This window comes from Eleutherodactylus coqui, chromosome 3 (genome assembly GCF_035609145.1).
Source record: "Eleutherodactylus coqui strain aEleCoq1 chromosome 3, aEleCoq1.hap1, whole genome shotgun sequence".
NCBI classification, from domain to species: Eukaryota; Metazoa; Chordata; class Amphibia; order Anura; family Eleutherodactylidae; genus Eleutherodactylus; species Eleutherodactylus coqui.
This window is the reverse complement of record NC_089839.1, coordinates 94961435-94981666: the sequence shown is the minus strand read 5'-3', so window position 1 is coordinate 94981666 and position 20232 is coordinate 94961435. Positions and strand designations below refer to the sequence as shown.

Here is a 20232-nt window from a genome sequence, read left to right as displayed (position 1 = left end):
CATTCAAACCGATGATCACATGATCACCGGGTGCCCCCTGCAACAGCAGACCTGCAGGTTCCTAGCAGACCCTGATCAGCTCTGTTAATGACTATTGTCACTACAGGGGATGTTTTTCCCCTGTAACCGGAGCTCCTATGGATGCTGTTTCTATGGATATCCCAGCTGCAGTGGAAAAGCGTGAAATAAAAACAAAGGGGAATGTAAATGACCCCAGAAGTTTTATATGGGTCATGGGAGACAGATTAAAAAAGAATAGTTACGAAAATAAGTAAAAAAAATTACAGAATAAAATAAAAATATATATATATAAGACAGAAAATGTCCCTCTGCTGACGCCAACCAAAGTCGTCTCCATATGCAATCCGAGACTAAGCAAATGATATATCAAACCATCCAAAACAAATGGCAAACCCATTCCAGCACTTTATTAGCGTAAATATACTGATTTTAAAAATAAACAACTATTAATTTTAAAAATAATAATTTTTTTAGCTTTTTACCCCCAATTAAACTAAACAATTGAAAAAAAGGCAGGGAAAAGAGATATTAAAAAATAACCCTGTATGTCAAGGAAAAATGCTGAAGAAAAAAAATTGGGTGGTAGAATCCCTAAAAAGTTTTTGGTCCCTTAGGAGCAAAACACCCTGATCCTTGTTGCTAGGGGAACCGACTACCTCTGATTGTGCACTACTAATTCCATATGAAGTGCTCTGCTGATTGGCTGTGAATAGAGATGAGGGAGCACGCTCAATAAGGTCAGTTACTCGAGCGAGCATCGCTCTTCTTGAGTAACTGCCTTCTCGTCCGAGCGTGCTCAGGGGGGCGGCGGGGGGTAGCGAGGAGAGAGAGAGATCTTACCGAGCGTGCTCGCTCATCTCTAGCTGTGAACCATAGAGCGGATGCACAATAGTTCTCAGCCCAGCCACTAGCTACCTGAGCTTTCTGCTGATTCTATGTAGAGAAGGCATTCTGAGCGGCATGAACAAGTCCTTAAATTAAAAAGTTAGCAAAAGTTTTTGATTCCTCCACTGTTCACTTTATGAGGGAGATTTACTTATGGTGGTCTCACACCTGCGTCGGGGATTTTGCTTTCCTGCTCTGTTCGCGGAGCAGGAAAGGGGAATTCCCATGGCTAACAGTTCCGTCTTATGACGGAACCAAACAGCGCTGAAGGGACTCCATTGACTATAATGGGGGACGTACGCTTTGCGCTCAGCTGGACGTCTTTTGTCCGGAAGAAGAAGCGCTGCATGTTGTGCTTTTTTTCAGGTATTTTGGCCAGACCAGCAACAGAATTTCTGACCAGAGGTTCTAACGTAGATATGAAACCAGTCTTAGACTTGCATTTAAGACACTATCCATAAACTAAAATACGTAGTAGATGTGCCAAATTTATTAAATGGTGGATGCCAAAATTTTAAATCAAGTGTTGATTTATGCTATAATTTAAGTCATTTTTTGGCACACTCCAAACCCACCTGCTTTTCTACTACTCTTCAAAGTGGTGAGAAAAGAATAAAACAGTAACAAATTTCCAGATTATTGCTCAAATGGGGTGTGCACCATAATTTGGGACATTTTGACAACATAATTGTAATGCAATGTTTTCCATCCAATTCTGGAAACTCAGTTGCAATTTTAGTTACAACTGGATGGTTTTGACTAGAAAGAATGTTTGATCAATGGGCAGCCCTTAAATTAAAATGTTATCATCAAAAATGTGCCCTTTTATGAAGATGAAAAGTCATGATGACCCTTATGTCTATTCTAGATACTGGATTCTGGAATTTCCTGCGGAGTTTAATTTGGATTTAGGATTGATACAGCTCACAGAGGAATTTAGAGAACTGGCAAGCCAGCTGGGCTTTGAAGAGCACATTAATCTTATAGACATATCAAGCATGTGAGTCCTTTATGTATTTTTCATGCAGTAGTAGAAATTGAGGCAGCCCCCATGGTAACCACAAAGTATCTATGGTGCCCTATTATGGTGGCATGGGCTTCCTATGTGCTCTTGCATTGATACATCTGTGTGGCACCATATTTTCTCGACTTAGATTAAGTCATATGAGAAATGTTATTGAAAGCTTCTGTTCCAAACCACAGTTTCCAAGCTAAGTATGTTCCCAATGAATGGAGTTGTTTCTGCAATAATCAGTGGGAGTGCATTAACATTGCGTATGGGCTGTGGGTACCCGTGTCATCGCTAAGCCACAGCATGGGAAATACAAACAATACAGTTAATTGTCATATGCATGGTCACTGGCCGAGCTTCCACGGTCATACGCAATACAGTTACTTGCTGCACGCAGGGTCACTGGCTGAGCTCACAGCCAGAATCCGCTGCGGGCCTATGTGAGTTTTGCCTAACTGTTATAAGACTTTTTTGTCCCCTTCTGAATACCATGTCTGGTACACTTCATGTACTATCATAACACAGGAGATATGTTGACTGAGGAACTGACTAGTTTGAGTACACATCAACCCAAATAAATCTGAGCTGATCAGAATTGAAATCACATGACCACCTGAGGGAAAGGAGGCCTGAAGTTTCAGATAGAAAGGAATAACTAATCAAGGCATTACTAGCTGATTTATATATACTGGGGCTTGCTATGCAATCAATGAAAAAAAATCATTGTAGTGGCCCTCTAACCCTTTAATGCCATAGGACATAAGTTTATGTCCTGGCAGGGTGTTAGTTAACGCGACTGTCAGCTGGCCTCCACAAACTGAGGCAATGGAGCTCTAAATGGTAAATTGTTTTTACAGAGATTTTACAAAGAGATCCTTGTCCTTAGAGTGTAGATAATGATTTCCTGGTATGAAGGATGTAGAAATTTTTTATGTGAACCTATCGTAAAACGCCTCTCAGAAGCTGCAGCAGCGCTCCCTTATCTGTGGATTTCACTTTTACAATATAAATGTTTGCCATGAATTGCATCAGTCTCTCTGTTGTGGGATTAAGTACTCAATACACATTGCCTGCAAGTTTGTTTTACACTTGACTCGTTGTTGAAAAAAAATCAAGCACCGAGGAGAGGTTGTCAGATTCGAATTAAACGTTATATGTGTGACAGACAACCTCAACAGCAAACTCCTAGGATACAAGTTGACATCCCAGATGGTGTCATCCCACATGTTATATTGGTGGCAAAACTGGTGACTGGGCAGCCACGGAAGTGTGACAATATTGTGAAGACATTCCCGTGACCCTCTTGTGTGTGCGGTCGAGCATTAACCCTTTCCAATCCGCTGTCTGACGTCTAAAGACATTCTGATTGAAGGCTGTACAGCTCCGATGTCGGAAGACGTACGGCACAGTATTCTTACTGTGGATTACTGTACGCTCTGTTATCGGGGGCCTCTCCAGCATGTCACATACCACAGTACTGGCTGTAGCCAGCAGATGACGCCATTGTATAATGGCAGAAAGAGAAAGCCCCCTAGAAAACCCTGAATCCAAAATTGGATTGCAAGGGGTTAACTACTGGAAAATGCCTCTTGGAAGACATGAGAGGAACACATTTGGCTGCAGGATGTCCTGAACATATCGCTGAGCTGTCATTGTCCCTCCTACCACTACTAGGGGTGACTGACTGCTGTATGCGATGGGCACTGTGTCACTTCACAGCAAAGTCAGGATTGGGGCGCTCAAACCTACGTCTCCACACTCGAACACGGTCGTCATCTGTACTCAAACGAAATCTGGATTCGTCACTGAAGACAACACGGTTGCACTCTGTAGCAGTCCAGTTTTGTCATTCACAACACTACTTTAAACCAAGGTGCGATGGGTGTCAAAGGCAGTAGACATAATAGTTGCCGTGAGACCAAATGTCCTTCAGCCAAGTGCGTGAAATGATGGTGCTACCTGTCTCTGAATGGCGAACAATGAAACAGTTGGAGCTGCTCTTGCATGTGGGATGATTATATGATCCTCTCTACTGGTGGTCTGTCGAGGGCATCCTGAGCCCAGTCACCTTATGTGCCCTCATGCATCCACTGGTCCCAACACCTCCTAACAGTCTGGTCAGAACAGCACATGTGGGCAATTTATTGGTATTACCTTCTAGCTTCTCGCATTTCAATAATGTGCATCCTCTTAAACCCTGATAACTGGGCGAAATCTCTTTGATTGCATCGTAGAGTCATTTCTAGTGGTCAACTACCTCTACACAAGTGAATAAAAAGGTCCTTTACACACAAGTAATCTGAGAGCCTTTTATAGGCCAAGGGTGGAACCACTCTTAGGGCCTCAGGTAACAAGACCGTTCATCTAATCCCACCACAACTCTAATCATCTGCATATCTGCCTGAGATGGAACTGCATACTGAGTTTGGCAGCAAAACGACAACTTCTTCTAGGGAAGGGATTGTTTTTTTTACAAAAAGTGTATATTTAGAAACCCTGAGTCAGAAACTTATGATCTGACTTTGAAAACCAGATGTTGGGTGACAATTCATCTTAGATTGCCCTTGTATTTATATTTTCAACAGTTTTTTTTTTATATTGTGCTGTATATATCAGTACATAATATCAATTCTAAATGTATCATCAGAAAATGCCCCATTGTATAATTTTTTTTAATGTTAAACATTTTTAATGAATTTTTAGCAATTTTTTTAAAAATTTCAGTTAGTCTATAGTTAAATACTCTAAAATCCTGCCGTTTTCATGCTGTCCAGTAAACCGTGTAATAGCTTGACACTTCCTGTTCTGTAAATGTTTGCGCAGTCATCTCATCACCACAGTAAGGACTCCTTCACACTGACGATCATGATATCGCCGCGAGAAAAACGCAACGTTGCTCATGAGATTTCTGAGCATCAGGGATGCTGTTTCTTGCAAAAAGATCACTTCCACTTGTGATTTTCTCGCAATAGACATTAGGAGTTTCTAATGTTAAAAACGCATCGCATTGCACGAAAATCCCAAGATCGTGCTTTGCGAAGCAACAAAAAGGAGGCTCTAGAGGGAAACATGGAAGATGAAAAAAAAAGGAAAATGCAGTTAAGGCCCATTTACACTGGACAAGTGTCTCTGTGTGCGAGCCAGCTGTGCTAACTCCCGTGCAGGAACACAGGGAGCGTGGGGATACAGGGATGAGTGTCGGGCATCGTTTGCCTGACACTCGTCCAGTGTAAATGGGCCTTTACACCCCTGTGCACTGTAAAAGTCTCACAGGGCATTCTTCTCTAGCTTAGGCTGCCTGTCCACGGGCGTTATTGAAATGCATTCGCTGCAGCGATAACCCGGCCACATGGAACGCAGTGCACGCTTTCCATAGCATTGCTATGGAAAGTGCAGCCCCCCTGTACATGAGCGGAGAATCATAGCATGCTGCAAATTGCCGCGATTCTCCGCGGTCAGCCTATCTGTCAGATAGGCTGACAGCAGAGATCCGTCTACTGGTTCCTGCTCCCAGGTGGCGGCTCTCGCGGCGGATAATCCACCTCGGGATACCGCAATGCCAGTGGACAGGCAGCCTTAGAGTGCATTCACAAGGGGCGAGCACAATATCAATGCAATGGCTGTGATTGGTTCATTATTGATTGGCTAAACACCGGCACTTGATGAACCAATCAGTCAGCACTTCCTAGAGGCGGGAGTTATGAACCCCCTAACCAGGAAGTGGTGGCTGCAAACAAGTGCAGCGGAGAGGGCTGCGCCTGTTAGGTAATGTATTGTTTAATTTTTTTAAATTCAGCTAGGGCTTATTTAGGGGTAGGGCTTATATTTCAAGCCTCCCCAAAATTCACAGCAAAAGAGCGTTACAAAGCGGCTTTACAGCGTTAGAGCTTAAATGCATGGCATGAAATTAAATACTACAACTGGGAAAAGATAGGGCAGGACCTATCTTCCCGCTTTTTTTTTTTGACCGGCACAATTAAGATAATTTTCTGTGTTTTGGTTTATTTGCCCTTTTAATTGCTTTACAAAAGCTTTTGTTGTATTGAGATAACAATTGATTTTTAACCCCTTAAGGACAAGACTTAACGAGTTTTTGAGGATTCATGCTCACTCTTTAAAAGCCATAACGTTTTTATCTTTCCATCTTTCCATCTACATGGACATATGAGGGTTTGTTTTTTGTGTGGCAAACTTTAGTTTTTTATCGGTACCACTTTTTTTTTATGTAGTGTTTTTTTTTTGGGGGGGGGGCTGGGAGAAAAAAAACCACATCAATACTGAAATTTTTTCTTACTTTCTTCTGTGGAATGGTACAATTACAACAATACCAAAATTCCTTTTTAAAGTTTTTTCACTTTTGCACAATAAAGACCTTTATTGGAAGTTTTTTTTCCGCATTGCTGTATTTAAAGTCACAGAAATGTTCTATTTTTCCTGGTACTATTTTGGAGTACATACAGCCTTTTCGATCACTTTTATTGCATTTTTTGGGAATCAAAGTGAACAAAAATGCATTCTGGTTCCTTTTTTTTCTTTTTTCTTTTTACATGTTTTGCCAGGCAGGATAAATACTGTGTTCAATTTACTGTACAGGTCTTTATGACTGCAATGACACCAAACATGCAGATTTTCATGGCATTTTTTTAAATAAACAAAGAGGAGAAAGTGTTCAAAAAGCGGTTTTCTAATTACTGTTCTTACAGTTATTTTTGTTACATTTTTTTATGTCCCTATAGGGGACTTGAACCTGTAAAGCTATGATTGATATGCTAATACATTGCTGTACTTTTGTCCTGCAATGTATTATTGCTATTATTAGCAATCATAGACCATGGCAGACCCGTATACCATTCTCTGGCATCCGTTTGCCATGGTAATCCACCATCCCTTGCAAAAACATTGCGACGGACCATTGACATAATAGAGGGAGCGCTCTTCCCCGGTTAACCCCTTTTCCCACCGTGATCGACATTGATCGCGGCATGTAAAGGATTAGCAGCATGGATTGGTGGAAACAATCCATGTTGCAGTGGGAAGCCAGCTGTCCATCACAGCTGGCCCCTATGTGCATCCTGCTGGCTCAGCTTCTTAGCCCGCACCATCCATAGGGATTATGTCTACATCCATTTGTGGGAACACCTTCCCAGCCTGGAAGTAAACTTACATCCTGTAGCGGGATGGGGTTAATGGCTAAAGATAAGGTAACTTGTTGCAGAAAGTTATCTCTTGGAATTTAAACATCCCTACATCTGTAAATCGAGGAGAAGCAAAGAGCAAAGTACTATCTGCAACAAAGACTGCAAGATGAGTATAGTCATAATTTGCAGGTACTCCAAATTTGCAATGCACTATAGAGAGCAGAAAACCGGGGTATTTGGAGGAATGAGAAGGTTTAACACAGTAACATAGTATGTAACGCCGAAAAAAGGCACATGTCCATCCAGTTCAGCCTATTAACCTCTCATGCAGAGCAAACCAAAAAACCCCAATGAGGTAGAGCAGGTTCACACGAACAAATCGGATTTTGCATGTGGATTTTCGCAGCGGAAGGCCAGCGGTCATTCGCGGAAACTAATTGCGAATGATTGTTGAAGATTACGGATAGCAAACGTTTTTCCGTGCGGATTTACACTATGCATAGTATATCGTCGCCGCGAAAGAAAGATCTCTCTCCCCCTTCTAGCCGGCACTCTGGCTTTTCTATCTATTTTCCTTTGAGGTTGCGAGCATTTCTGCCGCTCATACACAGTGTTAATTGTATATGGCTGACAGAACTCTCACATACATTGAATCCGCGCTAAAATAGAGCATGCCACAATTTTTCTTCAGCTTGTGGAATACACAATTTGCACCTGCGAGCGTGAACTAAAAAAACGAGAATACGTGCCCGTATGTGGACGCCGATTGCGGATTCCGCAAATAAAATCTGTTTATATGAGACCCTCTGTAGAGGCCAATATTCCCCATCTAAGGGAAAAAATTCCTTCCTGACTCAAATCTGACAATCAGAATAATCCCCGGATCACAGACCCTTCTGAAGTTATTAGTGACTATTACATATAATATCGCTCAAGAAAGGCGTCCAGGTCCATCTTGAACTGTTTTAGTGAGCTCTCCATCGCCACGTCCTCAGGCAGAGAGTTCAATAGTCCCACTGCTCTTACAGTAAAGAACCCCCTTCTGTGTCGGTGCAGAAACCTTCTTTCCTCCAGTCTTAGAGGGCGCCTCCTTGTTGTTGCTTGGTTTGTTTGACAAATCTTGAAGTGCTTTACATTATGCATGTTCAGCTGACTATGACAAATTAGTATTGTAAATTATTCTGCAACCAAAGCAGCTAAACACTAAAAAAAAATCTGTTTTATGCCACTTTTGTATTGCTGGACTATGAAGTTTAAGGTGACGAGATCAGAGGGACACAAGAAAACGGAGGCACTACAATAAGATCATTGTTAATTGTTTATTGATTTCAGCATTTCGTGGTGACAGTCTGTGTTGTCACTTTTGTTTTCAGACCGTCTTATGACTGGATGCGAAGAGTCACACAGAGGAAAAAGACATCAAAGAAGGGAAAGGTTTGCCTTCTGTTCGACCATCTGGAGCCCGTAGAGCTGGCAGAGCACCTAACATTTCTTGAATATAAAGCATTCCGAAGGATATCTGTAAGGATATTTGCTATTTTATCCATTGTCTTTTATGTTCCCATTTACAAAGAGTAGAAACTGGCAAGCTAGAAATGTTCATTTTGATCCTAATAGACGATATAGAATTTCTTATTCACAAGAACACATATGAAAGAACAAATAAGCACTACTGCTATGAATGCTGGCACTGTGCACAATATGGGGCACATCCGGATTTGCTAAAGGGAAACCGCGTTTTAGTTGACATCATGGAGAGCTATAATAAAAACCTAATTATCTTAGTTTTGAACAGTCTATAATATCTATAATTATCAGTTGAATATATAACGTACTTTTAGCGATTACTATGTGGCATATGCACCCATAATGAGTAGGACAATGATAATGGCCCTCCAGATTCGCAAAAAATTCTTAAAAAGGATTTCAAGCCAAAATGTAAACGATTCCTCATTCTAGAAAACCAGAAGTGAAATCGCTTAAGTTTGGTAATTATATTTTAATTACTTACAGATGTTGACATTTTTTATTAAAATCTGGTAGCCATTTTTGCAAAAGTGACAACAAGAAGTGCAGCCATATTGGTTGAATTCACTTCTCAGAAACTGATGTAGTTTTCTCAGTATTTTCTATCAATTAACCAGTGACACTTTTACCCTCAACTTTGGAGACGCTAATTCAAAAGTGACACTTTTGCAAAAAAAAGGCTGAGAAGGCAGAAAAAACAGGATTTAGGAACCATGGAATTGTTTAGGTATACAATACTAAAAAGCTAGACCTTGTATAGATGCATTAAACGACAGGTTGCAATTGCCCTGGTTGTGGTGGATTGTTCTAGTTTTCAAAAGTCGTTAAAGGGAATCAGCCATCTACTTTTAGCCTTATAAGCTAGGTTTATGAGCTGAAAGTAGGTGACCTGCTGAGTCCAACGATGTAAGTGTAATACTTACTTTTCCCATCATTTCCCTATGGTGTCAATGCACTGAGCAGCGCTGCTAAGTAGTCTGTCCCTTGTAATTTCATAATGGGCGGACTACTTAGCAGTGTCGCTCAATGCACTGCAGCAGCGGCTTTCAACGTTGACACCAGGGCATGGGAAGGTACCCTCCACGGGTTACCTACTTTCAGCCCATTAGCTTAGCTAATAGGGCTAAAAGGAGGTGACAGGGTCTCTTTAAAATGTTTTTTTATTTTAATATTACATACACTGAAGTGTATTGGTATACATTTTTTGTTCTCCAGTTTACAGATTACCAAAGCTATGTAATCCATGGATATTTAGTGGATAACCCAACCTTGGAGAGGTCCATAGCTCTATTTAATGGAATTTCAAAGTGGGTTCAGCTTATGGTTCTCAGTAAGCCAACCCCACAGCAAAGAGCAGAAGTCATTACCAAGTACATCAATGTGGCTGAGGTACAGTACAAATAATTTTCTAGGTTTTGTATCTATTTACCCGACATTTAATCATTATTACATCTACATTTTTAAATATTCTTAGTAGACTGGGACCAACCTCGTTGAACACTAATACAATTCATCTTTGTGCTTCAGAGAAGTTGCAATATACCAATCAATATACCAAAAATATTCTTCTCTTCCATTTGTAATAGATTCATGAAAATAGAGTATTATCATAGTATAAACTTACTCAACAACTTCTTAGATATTGGCCAGAGATAGACTTCATACTGCATGTGGACTGAGATGCCAGATTATTGTTCAATCATTGATTCTTTTCACTGCAGAAATTGCTGGACCTCCAGAACTTCAATACACTGATGTCTGTGGTTGGTGGGCTAAGCCATAGTTCTATATCTCGCCTTAAGGATACCCATGCACATCTCAGCTCTGATGTAACAAAGGTATGTAATATAGCATAAAACTTAAAGCACATGCAACTTTTCAGATGACTCTTTATAGTAAGCTACCGTGTGTATGCATAAGGAATAACACTATATGTGTCCATTATGTGACTTGCATCCTGTCCAATTTTCCCCTTGGTAGGCTGTATCTGTAAATATCAATCCTCTCAGGACTGGTGGGAGGAGCTTGGCTGCCGTGCTGTGTTCTATATACTGGGGCACAGAGAACTACAGATTTTGCTATGTAACTGTCTGCATACACAAAGAGACAAAACATAATCATGTAGGAATGTACAACATTAATGAGCGGTATACATGTGAATAAATAGCAGCAGATAACTCTCCATTAGCTCCAGCAGGAGGTCTGAGTCGTTCCCTTCGCCTTCTCTCTGCTCTCTATACAATTCAATGAGCATAATGGCTCGTCCCCCTCTTCCATATTATAGTGTCTCCTGCCATTCACTGGACAGCAGGCAGTGGATAGCAAGCAAGGAGGAAGGGAGACCTCTAATGGGCAGCACTTTAGAGTGATTTTTCAGCACAGAAATGCCACTTTAGGTAAATAAAGTAAATCACAATTTTCCTAGTTATCACATGGCCTATCGTATAAGCGCAAGTTGTTTGAGAAGTTAGTGACAGATTAAATTATGCCATAACAATGCTCCTTTTATACCTGAATATATAAATGTTTTTTTTTGTTATATATAAACACACATGAATGATAGTCTTTCACGTGAGCGATTGCAGCACGTTCTATCTCTGGGCGTTCACTAGGAATGCATTGCCCATTGTTTTTGATGGGACATTCAAAGACTTCACATGGCACTCGCATGCTGTGTGATGTGCATGTGAGTGTGATGCGGTTTCCCATTGAAGTCAATGGCAAACACTTCTGATCCTTTCACGTGCATGAAACACTAGCATAAGGATTGCAATTTCACAAAATTTAATCAAAATTTAATTTTTTTATTGCATGTTGGAAAGCGCGATGTCGAGCCAAGCTTCTCGGCCTGATATTGGGCTCGTTCATGCAAATATAACCTAACGCTGAGCCCAAGAAGAATAGGCATGCAGCTTTATTACAGATTTATGTGTTACAGAGCTTTAACAGAGCACATGTAGACTTCTAGTATCTCTGTGTGCTTCCAAATTTGTATTGAGGCACACTGAGTTTTGTAATTTGGAGAATGTGGAGCCTCACAGAGGCATAACATAGCAGGTCGGAGACTGCCTACTGACCTATAATCTGGATTAAGTATGTAGGGATAGTGGGGGGCATTTGCACACTCCCATAGACTCCTATGGTGCCTTAGATGTCCAAGTGTGCAAATAAATATAGCATGTCACATATTTTTTTCTATGTGTGCAAAATGAGCGCACAAAAGCAACAGTGTGAGTAAACCTATTGGAGACTAATAGGGGTTCTATTCTCTGCACAATACGCTTGAAAAAAGCCATGGAAAGGTAGCTGCTGCCCGATCTTTCCCGCATGTAGTACTCACTACATGCAGGAAAGATAGAGCAGGTCCTATTTTTTCTCAGCTGTACAATTAACAGGAGGAATCCCACTAGTGAAAGCGAAGCACTGAAATCCATTGAAATCAGAGGTTTCGTTTTGTCCCGTTAAGCGGTTGTGGTTATCATAGCCGCATAATGGGACTAAACCACGTTCGTCTGAATTTGCCCTGACATTGCACCTGCAATACAACTACCCTTTGAAGTCTTCCTATACAGATTGGACGGCAAAGCAGAACAGAACACTGAATACTTTTCTGTGTAATTTCTTTAATCTTATATTCAGTAAAATTGTACAAAAACATATCTTTTGGCTGATCAGTTAAGGATAGTCTCACTTCCCCCGCAGGTGTGGAATGAAATGACTGAGCTGGTCTCATCGAATGGAAACTACTGTAATTATCGTAAAGCTTTTGCGGAGTGTGAAGGATTCAAGATTCCCATTCTTGGGGTTCATTTAAAGGACTTAATAGCGGTGCATGTTGTCTTCCCCGACTGGATAGACGACAATAAAGTAAATACAGTCAAAATGCAGCAGTTATATGTCACACTCAATGAGCTGGTGTCACTGCAGAGTGCGTCACATCACCTAGAAACCAGTATGGATTTGATTAACCTTCTAACGGTATGTATTTCATCCACCATTACTACATTGTAGCCACTTAGCAGGTATACAGTAGTAACCAATCTTAAAAGGAGGAAGAAGACAGGAAACCCTATAAAACCCAGTTCACATGCTGCAGTATTGCAGTGGCCTGCTCTGCAGAAGAGATGTCAGATTGTGTGAATGTGGCCTAAAGCTCCCAGCTGTCCGAATCTGTATATTTAGTACCCTAAGGGCGGCTTCACACAGGTGTTTGCACAATTGCACGTGACTCAGCACAATGCATTTGTGCTATTGCAGTGTCTGAGGAGTGTGCCCTCAGCCTAGGAGACAGCGGGGTAGAGTTTTGGCCTTGTCACGAGGCTGTAGCATCTCTCACCCTGAGTGTAGTTCAGGACCCGTCCACGTAGCTGAGGGACGGCCTACAAACATGGAACCGATGATGTAATTTACCTGGGCTTTGGGTTGTCATGGGTGACATCACTGCTCCTTCCTCTGCGGTGAATCCTGGCGATGAAAACTGGTCCACACTCACAAAGTAGTATGAATTAGCAAAGCTGGGAATGGTCGGCAGTGCCACTTTACTTGAATAAACTTATTTACAGGCCAAACAAGAAAACAATCCACACCAGCAGGATATTCAGTACAACTTCACAAAGTGGTGTGACAGGGAAGAAAATCACAGGTACACCAAGTAGTCTACAGTCTCAGTTATCTGTATGGCTCCGGGCCTGGCACAACTTCTCTTCTCTCTCAACAGCTCTCAACCGGTCGTCACGGACATTGAACACGCGCTCCACTCTGCAATGGCAGATCACTGTCCTCCTTTTCTCTAGTACCTCAGTGGGTAGAAAACCACTGGCCTTTCCTGGGCGTAAACGGGCCCAGGGAAATCTAGGGTCACCTCTCTCTCTTTCATAAGAACGCTAACGGGCTGAAGGTGTCCGCGTGGGTCTCTGGCAGCTCCACTCATTCCCTGCTACCAACCAACCAACCTCTGCACACCAAACACCATCACATGACAAAACAAGATACATTTCCAAGCATAACCTATACAGCTATGCAATACACATCATATTCAGGCAACATAAAAGACACTGACAACATGTAGTCACAAGACAATTTAATTCATGCACAATGGAGGGGCCCCGGGGAAAAAAGCGCCCATGACAATCTACCCTAAGGCTGGCTTCACACAAGCGTATGTGTATTGGTGAAATGCCCAAGGATCAGCGTATTTTACTGTAATTTTTGTGTGCGCAAGGCATGGTTATTTGTGCACGATTTAAAAAAGCACCAATGCTCCCAGCAGCTGAAATGGCTAATTAGTCTAATGATTTCCAGAAGTTTTCTTTTTCCTGCACAATTACGCAGTGTTTCACACATCTCCTAGTGTATTGCATGCACATTTGCACATCCCCACTTCTATGGTGAATCTTGATGCAAAAATGTATAGGAAAATAGAGCGTGCTTCTATTCTTTTGCATGCAATCAAAATGTGAAGGAAAAATAGATGCATGTGAACAAACTCATTTCTTCATAACCAAAGTGTGCACCATGATTAAATTCTGGTAACACAATTGGACCTGCATGGAGCTATAGTATGCAAGACGTAGGCTCAGTTCCCAAGGGACGGAAATCTTGCAGACTGTATGCAACGGAAATTCCACAAGTTTTCTGCAGCGGAAAGGCCGCTCCAAAACCCGCACCATTTAGCGCAGGTATGAAGTGGCTTTTCAGCCTGTATTCTGCTGTCAAAATCTTTCCCTATAGAGAGAAGAGAGTACGCAGTGGAGATGGCAATACAATTAACATGTCGCAGATTTGAATTGCGCGCCACATGTCAGTTTCTGCACAGCTTGTCTGCAGTGGACTGTTGGCAGCATGTGAACGAGATTTTTGCAAATCTCATTCACTTTGCTGCTTAGTCTCAGGTTTAAAAAAGCATGCAGAATTTCTGTGCGGAAAGTCCACTTGGAAATTCTGTGGCAATTTTCCCCAGTGTGAACCCAGCCGTAGGGCTCATGCTCATGTCAGAGCTGACGATAGCATTGGACCCCTTAGTATAGAGATACTATCCTTTAGAAGCAAAGCTTCTAAGGAAAAATACCTGCGTACATACGACATCCCAGGGAGTAAGCCACAATGTTTTAAAAACTCTGTACCTCTCCAAATAAAATTGGAGTCATAGAGAGGTACAGTAGAAGCCTCATATACTCTAAGTCAGAGAACTCTATTATGACTCTGTACAGCCTATTACTGGATCTTAAAGGAGTATTGCAGTTAGTGAGCAAATTTTGTAATTTTCACCCATCCACTGGATGGGTAAAAACCGATAGATCAGTAGGGATCCTTACACTGGGACCCACCCTGATCCCAAGAATGGGTGTCCCATTTCCACTGTTCTCCTCACTTCATGATTGCTTCTCCCTCATCAATGAATGTAGAAATTTCCTCGTGTCCTGCAAACCAACATAGTGGTGAGGTGCTGGACCTTTCACCAGAAACCAAAAAGATTCCCGGGATGACAGATAAGGGAACATGCATAGAAAAACATGCATAAAAACAAAGGAGTCCTGCACTTCTTATAAGTGCAAAGATGAATACTTCAAAAGGTTTCAATACAAGTAACTTACTTGTGTAGGAGGTCTCCTCCGTGGAAACCCCTCAGACCGTAGATGAGCGCCTAAGTAACTCCAAATGGTGTCCAAATGAAATCCAAACCATGTCTGTGGATAAGATGAATGTTATTTATTTAAACACATAAACAAAACAAGACTACAAACATGAATAGAGAAAGGTAAGTGCATGCAAGAAAAAATGGGTGTGACGCGTTTCAGGATTCTGATACTCCTTTATCAAGCTTACCCATGCTGTACAGACAGTTCTTAAATAGCAAAAATACTTTCTCAAATTTCTGTACAGCATGGGTAAGCTTGATAAAGGGAAAACACGTTGCACCTGTTTTTGTTTGCATGCACTTACCTTCCCTATGCATGTTTGTAGTCTTGTTTTGTTTTTGTGTTTAAATAAATAACGTTCATCCTATCCATAGCCACAGCGCAGGGCGTTGTTTAGCTGCAACGGTCTGCCCATAACTTTGGGCTTGACCGTCTGCACCAGGTGAGTCCCTTTTTGTTGATTGATACAAACATACATATATTGTTGCACTTGGAAGGTCCAGCTGAAGGCTGTTCTTGAGGTAAAATGGGATAAAATAATAAAGAAAGCATTACTTACCCCTTTATCCTCTGCGGCTCCAGCACTGCTCCTCTCAACTATGTATACCTAAAAGACCGAGGACATGCCTGTATACCCACATGACCACTGCAACCGGTCGCTGGCCTTAGTGGTTCACTAGATGGGTCATCATGAGGGTATAGAGCACATCAACATTACAGCCAAGGAAACAGATACCGGTGCGGAGCACTAGGGCAGCACCACTGCAGCAGTAGACAATTAAATGTTTTTGTTTTATCATATTCCCCTCTTCTCCTTGGGCAATTTTTTGCTCAGCTCAGAAAACCCCATTCATTGATTTGGACACTGCAGTACTCACAGTCCTGCACATGATACAGTATAACAATGCTATGTACATCAATAGTTTGTGTTACATATACTAATTTGTATGCTACTTGCTACCATTATGCAGTAACATAGTATCTAAGGCTGAAAAAAGACACATGTCCATCTAGTTCAGCCTTTTACCCCCAAATGTTGATCCAGAGGAAGGCAGAAAATTGTATTTAGCTAGTAGGCACTGTTCACATCTGCGTTGCAGGATTTGTTAGGAGCCTCCGTCACAGATTCTGTCATTTTTGAACAGATAAATAGTATTGTAGCCCTGCATGTGGTGCTGTTCTATCTGTAAAACAATAGACAATGGAGTCTATCGATGGCTGCTGATGTTCGTCATGAGACAGTTACTTTTAGTAAGATAGTGTATATTTTCAGATTTAGAAATGCAGTCACATGAACAATCGTCAACAAAACATGTAATGAGTATCATCACCATCAGAAATTATACCATGGGATCAAAAACTGTAGTACTTTATCATCTTAGGTCTGAGACATTGTGTAACATCTTACCTTCTTTTCAGTTATCCCTTGATTTATACCACACGGAAGATGACATTTATAAACTGTCGTTGGTGCTTGAGCCCCGGAATCCAAAATCGGTAGGACATTTTTTCCTGTCAGTTTGTTAATACAAAATATTGGTATATACTACATATTGCAAAGCTGCAAGTTGGAAAAGTAACATGTCTACTGAGTCAAGACCTAGCTATTCAGTCTAGAGGGAGGTGAAAGGGAACCTGCAGGACTATTGTGGCTAAAGTCACACTGTTTGGAAAAACATTCCTTATTCCCAGTGTTGCATCAAGTTAACTCCCTGCCTCTGCTAGTATCTATACCTTTCTTCAGCAAAACTGCAGCATGTAAACATAGTATAAGGGCTTTTACTCACTAGCGTTTTCTTAACGCTGCGACATCGCTGATTGAAATTGAAAAATTAGAGTTACTGAATTTTACTTGTTCACTATCATTAAAAGGGCAAATCTGATCATAAAATCAATACCATATATAAATTCTAAGAATCAATGAAGTGTAAATGGGATTTTGCATTAACCCCTTTGTGACCAGCCTATTTTGTACCTGAAGGACCAAGCAATTTGTGCAGTGTGAGGCCTTAGTCAGACGGGCGTTTTTTCGCGCGATTTGCGCATGCGCATGCGTCCGGCCATTTTATAAAACCATTGCTTTGCAATGGTATTGGACACATGAGCGCTTTTTATGCGCTCGTCCGATAAATTATAGAACAGAAATAGATAGGTGCGATCTGCGATTCCTGTTCTCTTCTCTATATGCGCTCAATGGGGCCGGCGGCAGCAGCGCCGACCCCATTGAGAGCATATACTAGACAAATCATTCTTCTCTGCCACAGCTGTAACAGCTGTGGCAGAGAAGAACGATGTTTGCCCATTGAATTCAATGGAGCCGGCAATACAGCCAGCTCCATTGAAAGCAATGGGCTGCCGGCGATCTCGGGATGAATTGTCGGGAAGGGCTTAAATATATAAGCCCTTCCCTGCAATTCATCCAGAAATGTGTAAAAATAAAAAAAAAATATATGCTCATCTTGTCCCGGCAGACAGAGTTCAGCGCGGCCGGCCGGCAGTTCTCTGAACTGCTCTCTGTAGTATTCAGCAGCCGGGGATTTAAAATCATTTAAAATCCCCGGCTGCTGAATACTACAGAGAGCAGTTCAGAGAACTCCCAGCCGGCCGCGCTGAACTCCGTTTGCCGGACAAGGGGAGTATATATATTTTTTTAATTTTTACACATTTCTGGATGAATTGCAGGGAAGGGCTTATATATTTAAGCCCTTTCCGACAATTCATCGTGAGATCGCCCGCAGCGCATTGCTTTCAATGGAGCCGGCTGTATTGCCGGCTCCATTGAATTCAATGCACTGGACAGCTCCGGCCCGTTTCTATTGAAACGCGGCTAGGAGCAGTTTTTTCGGGCGATTTTTTGGCCCCGGTCACGCAATTTGCGGATGCGCATCTGTCATGTGATCTGCAAATCGCGGCAAAAAATGCCCGTCTGACTAAGGGCTCATGTCCACGGGCAAAATAAGAATTAAAATCCGCAGCGGATTTTAACTCTTCTCCTGCCCGCGGATCCGCACCCCATAGGGATGCATTGACCACCCGCGGGGTAGATAAATACCCGCGGATCGTCAATAAAAGTGATTTTAAAAAAAATGGAGCATGGAAAAATCTGGACCATGCTCCATTTTCGTGCGGGTCTCCCGCGGGGACGGCTCCCGCGGGCTTCTATTGAAGCCTATGGAAGCCGTCCGGATCCGCGGGACACAAAAATCATATTTTACTTACACGCTCCGGTTCTTCTCTTCGGCGCCGCGCCATCTTCTCTCAGTCACGGCCTGATCATTTTGCTTCGGCCCCGCGCATGCGCGGGGCACGTCACCGACGTCATCATGCACATCCGCCGAGCCGAAGAATGAAGATCCGGCCGCGACGAGAGAAGATGACGCCGCGGAGAAGAGAAGAAACGGAGCGGATGGGAGGTGAGTTTATTCTCATTTATTTGCATTTTCAGCGCTCATGTCCGCGGGGCAGGAGGGACCCGCTGCAGATTCTACATGTAGAATCCGTAGCGGGCCCGATTTTCCCCGTGGACATGAGGCCTAAGGCCTGAGAGCCATAACTCGTTGACTTAGCCTTATGAGGGCTTGTTTTTTGAGGGCAAGTTGTATATTTTAATGGTACCACTCTGTGGCATGTATAATGTGCTGTATGACTTAAATTTTTTTTTTTCAGAGTGGGGGGTGAGGAATGATGGGAAAAATGTTCAGAAATTCTGCTATTGTTTTCAGGTTTCGTTTTTTTTGCGTTCAGTAAAAATAACATAATTACTCTCTTACCTCAATCAGCACAAAATGTTTTACTAATTTTACATAATAAAAACAAGTTTTTAAAGAAAAACTATAAAATCTGCATCGCCGCGTTCTGAAACCCGTAAGATTTTTATTTTTTTCTGGCAACAGAGCTCTCTGGGGTCTTGTCTTTGAGGCAATAGTTGTAGTTTTTATTGGTATCATTTTGAGGTACATGTTACTTTTGTATTCATTTTTATTATGTTTTGTGGGAGGCGAACACAAGAAAAATAGCAATTCTGGCGTTACTTTTTAAAACTATTTTTATGGTATTCAAAGTGTGTAAGAGGGTTGAGCAGCACCTGCTCACCTCTTACGGATTGCTGCTGCTCTGTCACCATGTACTGATCTCTGGAGCGAGGTCCCATCCAATGCCTCTAGCAGCCAATCTGCGGCATCTAGAACTGAGCTGCTCTAATACAGACTGCAATATCAGTATTGGTCACAAGAGAGAGCTCAAACCCTACCAAAGGTTGTTACAAATAGAACTGAATTGAGTTATACTAGTAGCTTCTAGACAATGTTAGAGTTGGTTGTGTAAACCCATGTGATCCTTCGTGAAAGGGCCAGCAGCCATCTTGGTACAGTTTGAAAAAAAGAAAACAGTATCAGCAAAGACGTGGTGGAGCCTGCATGTTATGTACAGCAGTGTAGGCAATCTTCCCTCTGCCAGGGGAGTGAACAGAGTAAGGGCTGCCAGAGTGCTGAGTGACAAGGGACAGAGAGTGCCCTGATGACCCGAGGGCTCGAAGAGCAGCAGTGAGTGTCCAGAGAGATCACTGGGGTGAAGGAGCCTGTAGTGTGTGGGAGGAGAGGCATCGGACTGTGAGATGCCGATACTTGGCAAAATGGGACACCAGTGGTAGTGAGTGTACAAATTTCTCCCGGAAGATTAGGCATAAATCCCTAGCCAGGTGGAGCTGTCTGTAACTGATAGCAGGCCTCTTGCTGCAACAGTGGGGAGAACACAGATCCCCGCTATTAACACCTTACATGCCACGATCAATATGGATCATTGCATGTGATGGATTCAGCACACTCCCTCTGTGACATTTTTGGTCCTCCACTATGTAATTGTGGAGGGCCAATAGGTTGCCATTGCCTGTGATTGCTATTGTGAGTGATAATGCATTGCAGTACAGTAGTAATGCAATGCATTGTCATAACGATCGTAGCTCTTCTGGTTCAGATCCCCTATAGGGATATAGAAAATGTAAAAAAAAAACATT

General features: G+C 42.2%; 1 protein-coding gene across 1 annotated transcript in view; it reads left to right on the top strand.

Annotated features, from left to right (window-relative positions):
• RASGRP3 (RAS guanyl releasing protein 3) overlaps positions 1-20232 on the top strand; it is a 79938-nt gene that overhangs the window by 36626 nt on the left and 23080 nt on the right. Inside the window, exons 5-10 of the mRNA XM_066595881.1 lie at positions 1775-1906; positions 8430-8577; positions 9799-9972; positions 10305-10421; positions 12286-12561; positions 16641-16718. Coding sequence (XP_066451978.1) covers positions 1775-1906; positions 8430-8577; positions 9799-9972; positions 10305-10421; positions 12286-12561; positions 16641-16718 — 925 coding nt within the window. The remainder of the gene's footprint in view (positions 1-1774; positions 1907-8429; positions 8578-9798; positions 9973-10304; positions 10422-12285; positions 12562-16640; positions 16719-20232) is intronic.